At 38.6% G+C, this 13,381-nt stretch overlaps 1 protein-coding gene across 2 annotated transcripts in view; it reads right to left on the bottom strand.

Annotated features, from left to right (window-relative positions):
• Window positions 1-368: 368 nt before the first annotated feature.
• The window catches only part of pdzrn3b (PDZ domain containing RING finger 3b), a 50,043-nt gene continuing 37,030 nt past the window's right edge, over window positions 369-13,381 (bottom strand). Inside the window, exons 1-8 of one of the 2 annotated variants that reach the window (XM_077726902.1) lie at window positions 11,134-11,425; window positions 5,392-5,648; window positions 4,447-4,534; window positions 3,605-3,703; window positions 3,316-3,378; window positions 3,125-3,226; window positions 2,854-2,970; window positions 369-2,648 (exon numbers count right to left, since the gene is read on the bottom strand). In XM_077726902.1, the coding sequence (XP_077583028.1) occupies window positions 1,146-2,648; window positions 2,854-2,970; window positions 3,125-3,226; window positions 3,316-3,378; window positions 3,605-3,703; window positions 4,447-4,534; window positions 5,392-5,648; window positions 11,134-11,202 (2,298 nt within the window). In that variant the 5' untranslated portion in view covers window positions 11,203-11,425 and the 3' untranslated portion in view covers window positions 369-1,145. Of the gene's footprint in view, window positions 2,649-2,853; window positions 2,971-3,124; window positions 3,227-3,315; window positions 3,379-3,604; window positions 3,704-4,446; window positions 4,535-5,391; window positions 5,649-11,133; window positions 11,426-13,381 lie in introns of those variants that run through there. The other variant, XM_077726901.1, reaches the window with a different exon arrangement.

Genomic DNA, 13,381 nt, shown 5'->3' with positions numbered 1-13,381 from the left:
TAAAAAAACATACATACATTATTGTCTAAGTTGCTTCACTGTATTTACTTAATAAATGGTATTTGTTAAATGTGCCAGTGGAGTGTATTTTATACTACTCTTAAATTGTATATGATGTTTCAAATTCGGTCAAATTTGGCATAGATTAATAAAAAGAAAAGAAAATAGTGTTGGGGTCATTGGTCACATAGTCTTTCCACGTTTGATATGGAAAAATAAAAATTGTGAATCCTAGATGTTTACAATGTCCCAGGATATTCCTAGCATACATTTTGTAAGAGGTTCCTTGTAGTTTGCAATGGGTGTACTCAACAATTTAAAAAAATAAAAGAAAATAATAACAAAAATTCCAATCAAATGTGCTCATCATATATAAAACAATAATTTATTTCTGTCATTGTACAGGATGTCAAATTTTGTGGCTAAGTAAGGATTTAATGAGCTGTTATTGACTTCAGTACATAAAGGCTTATGGAAGGAAAACTGACTATACGTGCTTAAAACCAAACACAAAGTCATTAATATATGAAATGCCTTTTTCTAAACAGGCACATAAATGTTACATTGATTTCTACATTATGTAACAAATGGTATGTTGCTGGTGTTAATAACTTTGGGAACTCAGCACCATTATAGGGAAAGTACATTTAAACTTATATTTTTTCTGCAAGTGTTGTCTGTTTTATTTACAAATTAACTTTTAAAAAGGATTGTTTTATACTTGGCAGGAAAATGGATGAATAAAAGCAAAGTACGCAAAGCAGGAGAATACTGATATAGGATATATACTACAGTATCGTACGAAAAATATGTAAAATAGTTTCAATGCTGGCTGTTTATACTTGGCACATTTCCTACTTTGGAATGAAAAGGCTACCAAAATTATGCAAAAGAGCAAACACAAAAACGTACAAAAAAAAAAGAAATTGTTCGAATTTGGCAGTTTTTCTACAGTCCAGCCTCAACCAACTGCGATCAAATCAAGCATTGAACAAATCCTGTGGAAACTCCATAAAAGTATTATTGCGTATTTACAACTAGTATTTGCCACATTGAACGGAACAGTAACGTCGACCCCCTAGTGGTCGTGTCTATTTACAGTTCACCCACCCCCTCCAGTCAGTTTGTAAAAGTGAGAGTAACGCCTAAACGGTGGTCACAGACAAGAGTGAAGTGTAAACTTTAGTGCCATCTGGTGACTTGGTACCATGAGTGAGCAGTTCCTGGATGGTCATCCAGTTGTCAAATATTTTCTTATTTCTCTTTTTCATCATCTTTTTATTGCTGAGTTCAAAAATGTTGGGCTCCTTTTTTTCCTCTGGGTTAACCTGCTCCTTCAGACATTCAGCTCGGCTTTGCTTCATGAACTCACGACGTTGTCTCTGCTCTTTGGATCGTACGGCATGCTGCTTCCTTTCTTCCTTACTCCAATAACGGCCCATCTTCAGCTCGCTAATGGCATCATCGTCCGTGGTCATACCACTACGCTCCTCATGTATACGCATGGCACGCTCCCTCAGGAGCTTGTCCCGAATGGGTCGCTTAGTAATATAGCGGGTACCATCACTGCGGATTTTCACCTTCCACTCCATCTTCTGGCCCAGGTCACCTGAAGCCATGGAGTCCCGACACATGCTGACCAGGCTCATCTGACTTTGGGCGTACTCTACAGCCGATTTCTGCTGGATTAGCTGCATGTAGCTCTGGTAGTGCTGGGCATGGGCGGGGATGTGCGCATGTTTATAAGGCGAGCGTTGCTGAGCAAAGCTTCTTCCGGGTTTGCTGGTCTCTCCCTGATTCCTCTCTTTGCTTCCCACCTGCGAACAATCTGGATCCTTTAAAGTAGCCGTGCTTTTGCTAGGGTCGCAAGCCTCAATGAGTGGGGATAACAGAGGTTTGGGCACCTTGCTGTTGGAGCTTGACGGCCCAGCTTGATCCTCCGCCCCGCGTCGCAAAGAGTTGTCTGGAGACAGCTCTAGCGTAAGAGGAGTACTTCGGCAGCTCTCGCCAGTGTTGTAAGCGCTGGAGCTGTCTTTGTCGGATTTCTCCGGCATCTCTGTAATGTCTGAGAGGCCATGGCGACGTGCATCGATGCTTGTGTTGTAGTTGCGGAAGCCACTATTGTGGAGCATCCAGGATTCACGACATTGCTCCCGAAGTTGTTGCATCTTGTGGGCACGGACAATGTTAAAGCACTCGAGCTCAATGCTACGCAGTTCCTCGTTGAGCAGCTCCAGCTCTTTATCTATAACCTCCTGGTCTTGGCTTTCGGCCCTACCGCTTTTAGCATACAATCCCTGAATTCCTCCATTCCTCATTTGGCACTTGAGTTCCAGGAGTTCTCTAAAGCGCTCGCATTCATCTGCGGGGATGCCGAGAAAGTCGGTATCGGTGTAGTCTGCGGAGATAAATGACTCTCCGCTGAAAGGCAGGTCGGCACTTCCAAGTGTGTCTTGGCTGTAAGTCAGTTTTCTGCAGCTGCTTAATGTGTTAGATGCTGTTGTGTGGTCATCAGCAATGTTCTCCTGTTCTGAACTCTCATCGTTCCTTGTACTCTCGTCAGTACGACCAACTCCACTGTCCTTTTCGTGATGGTTGGAGAGAAGTGTGGCGGTGTCGGTGGTGCCTCCATCTTCCTCGTGCTTCTTCTACAAAAAACATAGACCCTACGTGAGGCTCAAGAGAACTTGGCATTGGTCCTAATACTCTACAATATACAGAGATGAAAGCTCTCCACTGTTTACAGAATGGAATGCTATTTGACAATTAAACATTTGTACTAACGGTTTGTAGATGAAAAAATCTTTGTGTCTTTGCCAAAAGCCTGTGTTGGTGTATGTGAGAGAAAAGTACCTGCTGTAACATGCTGGCAGTGAACTCCATGGCTTGATGGTGCTGTTGCTCCAGCATGTCCATGTGGAGTTCATCAAGGAAGTCATTCCTATCGTCCTCCATCCAGCTCTCATCCAGCTGACCCACAGTGAAGAGAAGATATGTTTTATTAAATGAAACCATTTACTGTACTCACAAGTCTATGATTTCATTTAGAAAGTTATTAAATTATATATAGTAGACAAGAAAAGTCAAATAACTTTAATGGAGTATCTGTAATGATTTATATTACCTGGATATGTGGTCTCGCAACCAATAGAGAGATATTTTGGTTTCCTTCGCTGGTCAGGAGCACAACTGCATCTTCACGGTTTTGGATCTCGATGCCATTGATCTTTAAGGACATTAAGGAAATGATCATTTAGAAGCACATCAGGTAAATAAAACAAATGGACATGTTGAAGACGAGATATGAGCTCTCACCTGGACGATTTTGTCACCTTCTCTAATCCTGCCATCTTTAGCTGCTATGCTGTTTGGATCAATCTAAAGAAAAATGAAAAGGTTTTAATATATGTATGTATTAATTTATTTGTTTTTTTTCTTCACTCAAACGAAAAATGCTCCAAAAATCACAAACATGATATCCATTCTGTTCTTTCCAAGTCATGTGGCATTTGGCATTATATACAATGGTTTCATTTACTTATCATTCCAATTGTCAGAACTGAAATTAATAAAATAGATGCAGGGAAAATAATACTAGTATTACCTCACTGATGTAGATCCCAGCTTCATCCTCATCGTCAGTTCTGTAACAGATTGTCAGGCCAAGCTTGTCTTGGATGTTGGCTCGGTACAGATCTACTTCCTGTTGAGATACATTTTGCACAATTTTGTGTCAAACATCAACACATTTTGATTAAGACGAAGGTGTCAAGATTCTGCATTTGCTTTAGTGGTTGCATTGGAAAAAGGAGCACCGAAGAAGGACATGCAAAAATGAGTAAAGATAAATAGATACCAGCGACACACTGACATCCTAGAATTATGATCTTGAAATGACTAAAGCAATACTACATTCTTAAAGAGGTTAAAGACAAATCGCAAAGAAGCCTCGGGAGTCCCCAAAGCTACATTATGGCTTCATCCTGGTATTATTAACGAAAATCAACAGATCCATCACGACTGATTTATGATTAGCTGCTCTATCTAGTTATCCGACATGCACTCATCTCCCCGCCCAAGCCTTATTAGACCTTATCACTGGTAAGTAATGATAAATAATGATTCTTTCCTGGTCTACAGATCAGTGGCTGTATATGGAGGAGAGTGGTAATCAATAACAACTCAGATATATTAGTTCTGCGGTCACTTGAAAGGCCAATGACTGGAGACACAAAGGCGAGCCCAAGTCTGCTTAGGCAACAACAACAATATATTTGTTTATATTGGTATGTAGTTAGAATCTATATAATTGAGAAGTCCATATTTTGATGGGAGTTTTTTTAATTCTGAAGAGAAATTCAATGGAAGCAATGTAGCATTTCGTATAATTTTGGTGTTAAATGGAAATTTTTACGTTAATAAAAGAAGAAAAATAATTATCCTTACCTCATATTCTAACTCTTCACGTTCTATGTCCTGATTAATACCATCCAGAAAATCATTGGGGTCAAAATACTCATGGCCTGGAGGATGTCTGAATATAAAAAGACAGAATACAGGAAAAAATAAAAAAATGGAATACTACGAAAGTAATATGAACTTCATGAAGATAGCCCCAGTCTAATTCTGAACTGCAGTTCAACCCAGAGGCACATCACATTTTAATATTCTATGGTGTTAATTGGATGAGGAAATCAATTTAAAAACCCCATTTGATTCATATGGGCTAGAGGCTTGTGCCCAGTGGGGCAAAATTCAGCCACACTCTCTAAACTCAAATACCTTACAGAGAAAGAAACAAAGGAAATATGCAAATATACATGAACACCACTCTCTGTTTAATTTGCCTGCATGACCCATGGGAGTTGCTAGCTCCTGGGATATTACGTCTTCCCATCTCAGCTCAGCCACATCCTGTGTGATCACAGATTTCAGATATGGTGTCACGCTCCCAATTAACTGCCTGCATGTGTAATCTGGTGTGCATTTTTCTTCCACCCCTATTCTTTCCAAAACATACCATAGTTGAAAACTATCTTAAAAAAGTGATAAAGGGAACAATTTGGAGTGAAATACCAATACACCACACTTAGTGTTTAACTAGTTTATGGAATATAATTTAAATGTAACTGCAGAAAATATAAAGTATCTTAAATGAGTAAAGTGGGATTATATTGGCAGAAAATATAAAGTATTTTAAATGAGTATAGTGACATTCTATTGGCCTGTGTTCCCTTAATTTGTAAAAACGAATTAAATGTGATTAAAGAAAGAAAACACAGATTAGCTAGTACACCATTGAGGTATCAAGCTTGACAAAACACACCAGGGAAATGGAAACATCACACATACAGTATAATGCATTAATTAATTATTATAGTTGGTACTTACTCCTGTGGAAGCAGGAAATCCTTGAGCACTGTCACCGAGGGGGAGGATGATGATGGCAACGTGGTAAAGGGTATAATGTGTTGAAGGGTGATTTCAGTTTGGGTGCTGATGTCTGACAGTTTAGTTTCACAGGTGGGAGAGAGCAGTTTGGGTAGAGGAGCTCGACGCAAAACATGCACCATAATGGGATCCTTGGCAGTTTGGAATGCCTCCACTGCTTGGTCATGGGATGCTTTTGACAGGTCTTTGCCATTGACCTGGAAAAAGAAAAGCCAGGGAAAAAATGTCAGGAGCATGTTTTTTTTGCATTATGCGCTATTAAAACTCCACAAAAACAGCAGAAACATGACATCTGACATGATTACTTAATGATATATTCAAGCAGTCCTTCAAGAAGAAACTGAAAGACAGAAATAAGGCCAATACAACAAGAAATGTTCCACCCAGTCATCCATCTGTCACCTGTCTTCTAACACTTGCTCATGTTTAAATGCAAATTGGATCTACACAGTGCACTGTTCAGCAGTCAATATTAAGGCTATACTAGACACATTAATTGGGATAACAGAAACTAATAGCAATAGATTTTGTACTTAATGTAGAGTAAACAAAGATGGTTGTCTGGACCATGACAGTAATTATTTTTCTTTATTGATTTTAGAGGTTAATACAGACACAACATTGATGCCTTAAATAGACAAAGTCCAGGGTCCCTCCTCCCGCCATGCAACCAAACCAAATCAATGCTTCCTCACAATTCGGTTACTTCTGAGATAAAAGCATGTGGTGTTGCAGGCCATTTGGTATGCAATAAATCCTCAATGTCCTTTGTAGGTCAATGTTTGCAGAATAAATATTATTATTTCTTTTATATGTGAAACAACTGTAAACCAAAGACACCGTGCTGTGTTAGATACATACGATTTAAGAGGAAATAAAACTACAACAGCAAAACTCACGCAGGAATAAGGACGTTATGTGCCAACTAACAACCAGCTTGGATTGATGTTAATCCTGAGCATTAAGAATAATTGGATCATCTCTGCACATTTCAAGTTCTAAATCCTCGACATCAAAACACTGCCAAAACTGTGTTATTAATATGGGCGTCAAGCAGGTTTTCACAGCAATTAGAAAACAAATGGACTAATACTTGTTCAAATAAAAGTGCCAGATTTGAAAGAATGTAAAGCCAAATAGGCATTTTCACAAGAAATCAGCAATAACAGAATATCGCAAAATCCGGCCATTTTTCCATGATGTTGCACATCATCTAAGAAACGCAAACTCCTTTGTGCTTCCTTCATGCTACATGTCATCTTCAGCACTCAAACCTGGTTGCCAGGAATCCCAGAGCTACTTGAAGGCAGTGAACCAGAGACAAAGCCTTTAGCCCCCTTCTTCTGTTGAGCCGTGAGTATTCTGCTCCACTGCTCTCAATTGGGGGAGTCTCCTCCCTGCTGTGGAGGGGGTCTCACAGCTTCTATTCACTCCTCTCACCTCTGACACTGAGTGGCCCTTGACGGCACACTGGGAGAAAACACACAACACTCTCTTGACACACAACCACATTGCTTGTTTATTCGGGTATCTCACCCTATCAAAATCCTTTAATATAATACATTCTAGTTGACCTATCTAGAATCACATGTTTATAGTCACAATACTCTGCAATAAAGCAACCACAAGATGTTTTGTTTTACTGATTGCCCTCTGTTAATTTAACCTATGGTTAGATTTGCCTTTGCAGATGAACTTGAGTGAGGGTGGACATAACAAACTGTGACTGTCATGCATAAAGGACTCTGTATCCCCTGAGCAATGTCTCTGTTAAATGCATTTAAAAGAAAAGGAAATGCATTACCAAAAGAATTACTAATTAGTTCTAAATCACCTCTGTTTTGTTAGCTGTTGGCCAGAAATTCACACAGCTGTGATTTTTGGAATTCAATGCCTAGCACTGTGCACCAGACCTGAACTTCTTTCTCATTAGAATGTTATCCACATGTAACACACTTGTAACCTCAAATAAAAGACATTCATTTATCTATATAGAAACACACCCACTGGATATTCATGTGGAGCAGGTCATTGTTCCTACAGAACACCATTGTACCCCATCTGCAAGATATGTATCTCTATAAAACAGACATGTCTCCATATGACAAAAATCCATCCCTTTTACAACAGACATGAATGTTTCAACAGATCTTTGTAATTAAAAAAATAACAGGCTGAAATGTAATATTTGGCAACCAACTTTTTCTTTTTGATATCAACAAGGTAGGACTAATACATTTTGGCAACAAAGTGATATTCAGCGAAAAATGAAAGATTAAATATGCCAAAACACACTGCATATAAACCACTTTCCTTTCTATATACTCAAATATCTATAGTATAGGCACAATTAGGAAAAAGCTTATTTAAATATCTAATATTGACGTGAAAAGCAGCCATCTCACCTCCCCAATATTTTGGAAAAAACAAAACAGCAGAGTTCAATCAGTCCTAAAACTTTATTCCATAAAATGCCTTTCAATCTATTTAGAACATAATGTCAATTTTATTAGTTTGATTGTTTTGCTATACACATTGTTTTATGTCTCTGGTATAGTAATCCATTCAGCAATTTTTCATTGGACTGACAATGTACACACACTTCTACGAGTACTCCCCAGTGGCAAGTGCCACCTGCTCCAGTGTCTAACAGATGCTGAAACCACTACAGGGCTGAACCGAGGTGTTATTAAAAACCCACCGCCGGGCTTCAGTCACATAATGTCGGGGGCTTGTGATCCTTTCTTTGTCACCCAACACTGTTGGTGTCAAGCCTCATTACAGAGTCGTGTGTGTTTTGATAACTGCTTTGATGACAGTGGTATCTGAAGGTGGAGCAGGGAGACAGATGGTTGACTGTGACTTAAACAAATATCTCCATCTCAGGTTGCCAAAATTGCTGCTCAAAAGATGTCACAGCTTATCGAGCCGAGTGAGGCATCTTCGCAACCTTCAAGTGCTAAATAAAGAATAATTAAACATTAGCACCTGAGAAGTGGCAAAGTAGAATGTTTTTTTTTTGATTGTTAGTTCAATGTTTTCTTCTTAAGATTAGGTTTTTGGGGGGGTGGCTAGAGGGTTTTGCTGGATAGATTTGAGGAAAAAATACAAAATGACAGCACATAAACAATACTGACTCTTTTCTGTGTGAATCACCCCCTCAATATCCATCTTGTACAAAGGCTCTAATTAAGCGCTGTATCCTCAGCATGGCGCCATAACCATTACAGCATGCATTTATATAAATTAAGAGTGATGGGACTGTCAGACTTTGTTTTCAAGAGCGGCAGTGCAAAGACTCTAGGAAAGCAATGAAACTTACATGGTACTTATTTAGTGCTTTGAAGAAATGACAGCTGGCTTCCCTGCTGCCGGAAGGGTCAAGTTTAAAACAAAGCCCTATGGCTGATAAAGCTGAGGCTTTTTATGGTTATTTATAAAAATGTAAACATTTCCTTTTAAAAATATGAACTATTGATCAATTAAAAATAATATTTAGATAGGAGACTGTGGAGAACAGTACGTATAAGTGGTAGCCATATAAAATCCATACTTCTGTATTGTATCCAATCCCAAGAGCAAACTCAACCTTTTTGCATTGCAGGTTTTCTCATGTTAGAAGCCACAAAAAAAGATTGTTTTTAATCTTATTAAAAGTTCCTGATGGCATATCTGACTGATTCAATAAAAAAATAGAAAGTTTTGCATTTCGCAACCACATTACAATATTTTTTTTACGGGTATGTTTGCCCCAAATCCCTTAAGACGGTTTCAATCATCTATTCTCCTCTCCGTCATGTGCAAAAACACGTATATTAAAATCCTCCTGTGAACGTTGTTGTTGGGAATTTAATTCATGACAGTAATCTGTCTGTTCTGGTTGCAATGAATGAAGACGTCCCAGAAGTGTTTTCAAGCTCATTATCTTGAATGGCCCATGTAACAACAGCCTGTGTTCCGCCTTTCATGAATGAACACGTCATTTTGGCACAAAACTTAGTATTTACGATAATACGAGTTTTTAGTGGTAAGACAATGGCACTTTTTTTCACCTACTTTGGGATTACTCATTCAATTTCCATAACGATAATCTAATTCACCAGTAAGACAGACCCCAATGACACACGTCTTTGGGTGAGAGATACCTATTTATAGGGACAGAGAACCACTTACTGTTACTGAGTCAGAAGTGATACACTACACAGGACATCAATCAATAACCATCTCTGATGAATAGCTGTCAAATCTGTAGCACAGAGCCCTGTTAAATTGTAGGATGAGGATATTTAATAAAGATGCTGCCTGGCATGAGGAATGATTAAAAAAAAGATCATCAAGACAAAATCCAACCCTACTCAAGTTGAAGTAAATGAAAGCTATGGTCCACACTTTTGCAGTTATTTTGCATTTGATTGCGAGTTTGCCTAAGTGGCAGGATTTTGGGCTGCAATATTATGTCTCATAATCCATTTATTATAGTCCTGACAGAAAGCCTTCTTTTCTTTGAGAATTTTTGAAAAGTTAAGCCCTCTTTCCCCAGCAGCAGATCAAAGGTAAACTATTTGCAGTCACAGCACTTGGCCCCCCCGTTTTCCTTCCCAGTTCAGATATTACTGAGTGTGTGATCATTATATTCATTTCAGGCATCAACTACTTTAATCGGTTGACATAACAGAGAGTTGGAAATAATTATGAATGAAAATATGGGGGGATAACTGATTTGGAAGTATTAAAGTAACCGCAGAAATCAAACAGCACAACACAGTCTGCCAGCAGAGTCTTAGGTTGTAGTCCCAGTACAAGTCACTCATTCTACCACTCTGCCTATTAAATCCAAAACGCTGTTAGAAGAACAAACCAACAGAGAACATGCTTTTACAGAACAGAGGAAGCACTATGCAGTTTTTCAACCAGTCATAAAACATAAGAATTTCTCCTTCTATAAACAAGGATAATATGACACCAAAATTGAAGTATAGGCATAAAACGTAAATCATTGGTATGTATCTGAGGCAGCATATACATTGTACTCAGTTTAACTTGGCCCATGTTGTACCTTTTACACTGAACACTGTTGACTTAAGTGAATGGAAGATAAGATCAATGTTTTCTTTTGTTCAAAGAAAATATGAATACAAACATATGGAGAGGAGGAATATAATAAATAATGTTATTCATAGTACCAATTGTTTCCATTTTAATAGGAAGTGTTTTAGGACCAACTGGTACAGATGCAGCTGCAAACCTCCATGCTTGATTTTCATTGCAAGTTAAAGAAAAAGTGCAAAAAGGACACTGCAGTGTTAAATATAAACTAGTAAAAGTCAAACAGAGGTTAAAGACAAAATGCTCTGTCTCAGCATTGGAGTGACAAAGAGGAGGTAGTCACTGATGGGAACACACTAACAGAGACATTGAGAGAGCTGTCACCTCTTCATCATCCTCTCCCTTTAAGCAAAGCGCGCCACCTTAAAATGACCCCGACGGCCAGAGTTCAGGCTGCTCAGCTGCGGGCGCTTCAGTTTGCAACAACACTCCTTCAATTTTTTGCCCAAATGTAGCAAGTGACCCTTTAATGAGCAACCAGAATGACGGAAATAGCCTGGCATCAATGCAAAAGTATAAAAAAAAACAACTTGGTGACCTTTCAGAGCGCTGACGGAAAAATTTGGGTTACGGTACCTGCCGGACTTCGTAGAGAAGTTTATAATGTTCTTCGGGCTTCCGCAGGGTAGAGAGTCTGCATCCCATGGTGGAGGAGGTCACACCATGCAGGCTCCCCCTGCGGCTGCTCAGGCAGCAAGAGACACAAGCCAGATATCTTCCTCTCTCTGAAATGATTCCCTCTGCGCGCTCTGTCTTTGACTGACAAGACTGTACTCCTCCAGCTTGCGGCTGTCTCACCCCTGTCTCACACACAAGCACTCCCCCCTGCCTCACCTCACATGCTCTCAGCCTGTTCAACACAGCAGCAACCCCTCTGCTCAACTATTGGTGGTGAGAGCAAGTGTTGAGCTTTATACACCCCCCTCATGTTTATTAAACAGCAGTTCAGTTCATATTCATGAAGAGGTCTAACTCATGAACTGTATTTGGATAGGGCTAATATCTAATTGTTCACATGTGGAAGGCTGCCCAATTTATATTTAATCTGACACAAGCGTGTGATGGAGAATTAATGATCTTTCATGTAAAGAAATGGCCACTTGGGCTTTTGCATTGAGATGTTTTCTCTTTTTTGCCAATTAATATATTTAATTTAGTAAACAATTTGACCCAAAGACTGCAAGGACCAATTGAACACAGCGAAAACAATTACATTTTCTGTATGCTTCCAAAAAATAACACAGTGTTCCAAAAAATTGTTTTGTTATTTGAAACATGGCAATATTAGTTGTTGAATGTTTTCCATAGACACATTTACAAATTTAAACATACCCTTTATTTCACAACACAATGCAAGAGATGAATATTGCCATTTCAAAAAGTTCTAACACTGTTCTCAATGGCTAAAGCATCAATTTCCTAATGTAAAGGACAATTTGCAACCTGAAAATTTATTTTTTTGGATTCTGTGTTTACAACCATCTCCACCACCATTAATTATGAAATCAGTTATTTATCTTCCTTAAGGTTGCTGTGCGTACTCCTGTAGGCTTCGTTTATCTTAAGAGACTTAAAGGCTTGTTTGTGTGCAAATTGTACTTCAGCAACAAAGTTTGTTTTAGTTTTTCCAAACTCCCAGTTTACATATGATGGATCGGCTTATTTTAGTCTTTTGTCAAACATTATGTCCCATTTGGCTGGCTTTCTGTTTCAAATAATGTAACAAAAACCCATCTTTGAAAGTAAGCTGCCTTCCCACCATCACCTAATATTGGAAAACACCGACAACAAAAATCCTATAATAATATACTTAAGGCACAAATCATGGAGACAAAACGTTGCCATGGGCAAACTAAAAGGTATCTTTGAGAATGTAGCCATCATTCTTAATTAGTGCAGAACTTGCTTATCTTGGTGCGGGGCTAAAAATGTTTCATCCAGTGCACCATGAAAACCAATTCTATGCTCATATTAGCCGATCTGTTGCGCCTGGGGCTGGGATCAGTGGAGAGTTGTAGCTGGCGCTCTCGTCCCACTAATCTTTCTTTCACACTGAGATTATCCCATTTGGAACGGAGACAACGCTCTGATATGAACAAGCGCGCTAAGGGTGTTACACTACAGCTGAACAAAAATGTGCATATTAAAGTATAATCTGCAGCAATAGAGTATGGAGACAGAAAGTCAAGTGAGGACCTTTTCAAGTACAAACAGCAGGTGAATGATCAACATGATGTCTTTCATTGTATTTAGAGATTTCATTTGGGCACTGCTTATTACATTTGTTAAGTTCTACTGGTGACAAGACCCTTTTGAACCATTCTGTGGGGATTTGATTGGTTAGAAACACAAACACACATGTGGCTCACTCACTGCAGGTTTTCATTACTGGTCCAGACACAGACTAAGTATCAAAGAAGATTTTTATCTCAGTAGGAGCGACCAAAGAATAATTAAAAAAAAAAATAATAATAATAATGTTTTTTTTCAATGGAAAAAACCTGCTTCTGCCATCAGCAAATATTTATTCACATGCAATTTCAAAAAAAAATGTAAATGTTTTACATTTTTAAATTTGTAAAGTGCTTACTGTGCGGGTGAACTGGCAAATCAATCCCACCTCAAATACCAAATTTGTAATCCAGACGCTTTATCCAGCAGTATCTAATTTGTTAATAGCGCAAAACCAACAACTATTCTAGCCACATCGTGATCATTTAAAACATATTTCAACAATAGGCAAGATTAGGAAACAAATAAATGACCACTTTGTCCCAAAACACAAAGAATAATTACTATAAACTGGGAATTTGCACAATTTATT

The sequence above is a fragment of the Stigmatopora nigra genome, chromosome 10, assembly GCF_051989575.1.
Source record: "Stigmatopora nigra isolate UIUO_SnigA chromosome 10, RoL_Snig_1.1, whole genome shotgun sequence".
NCBI classification, from domain to species: Eukaryota; Metazoa; Chordata; class Actinopteri; order Syngnathiformes; family Syngnathidae; genus Stigmatopora; species Stigmatopora nigra.
The sequence above is the reverse complement of the archived record's forward strand: the minus strand, read 5'-3'. Positions and strand labels throughout refer to the sequence as shown.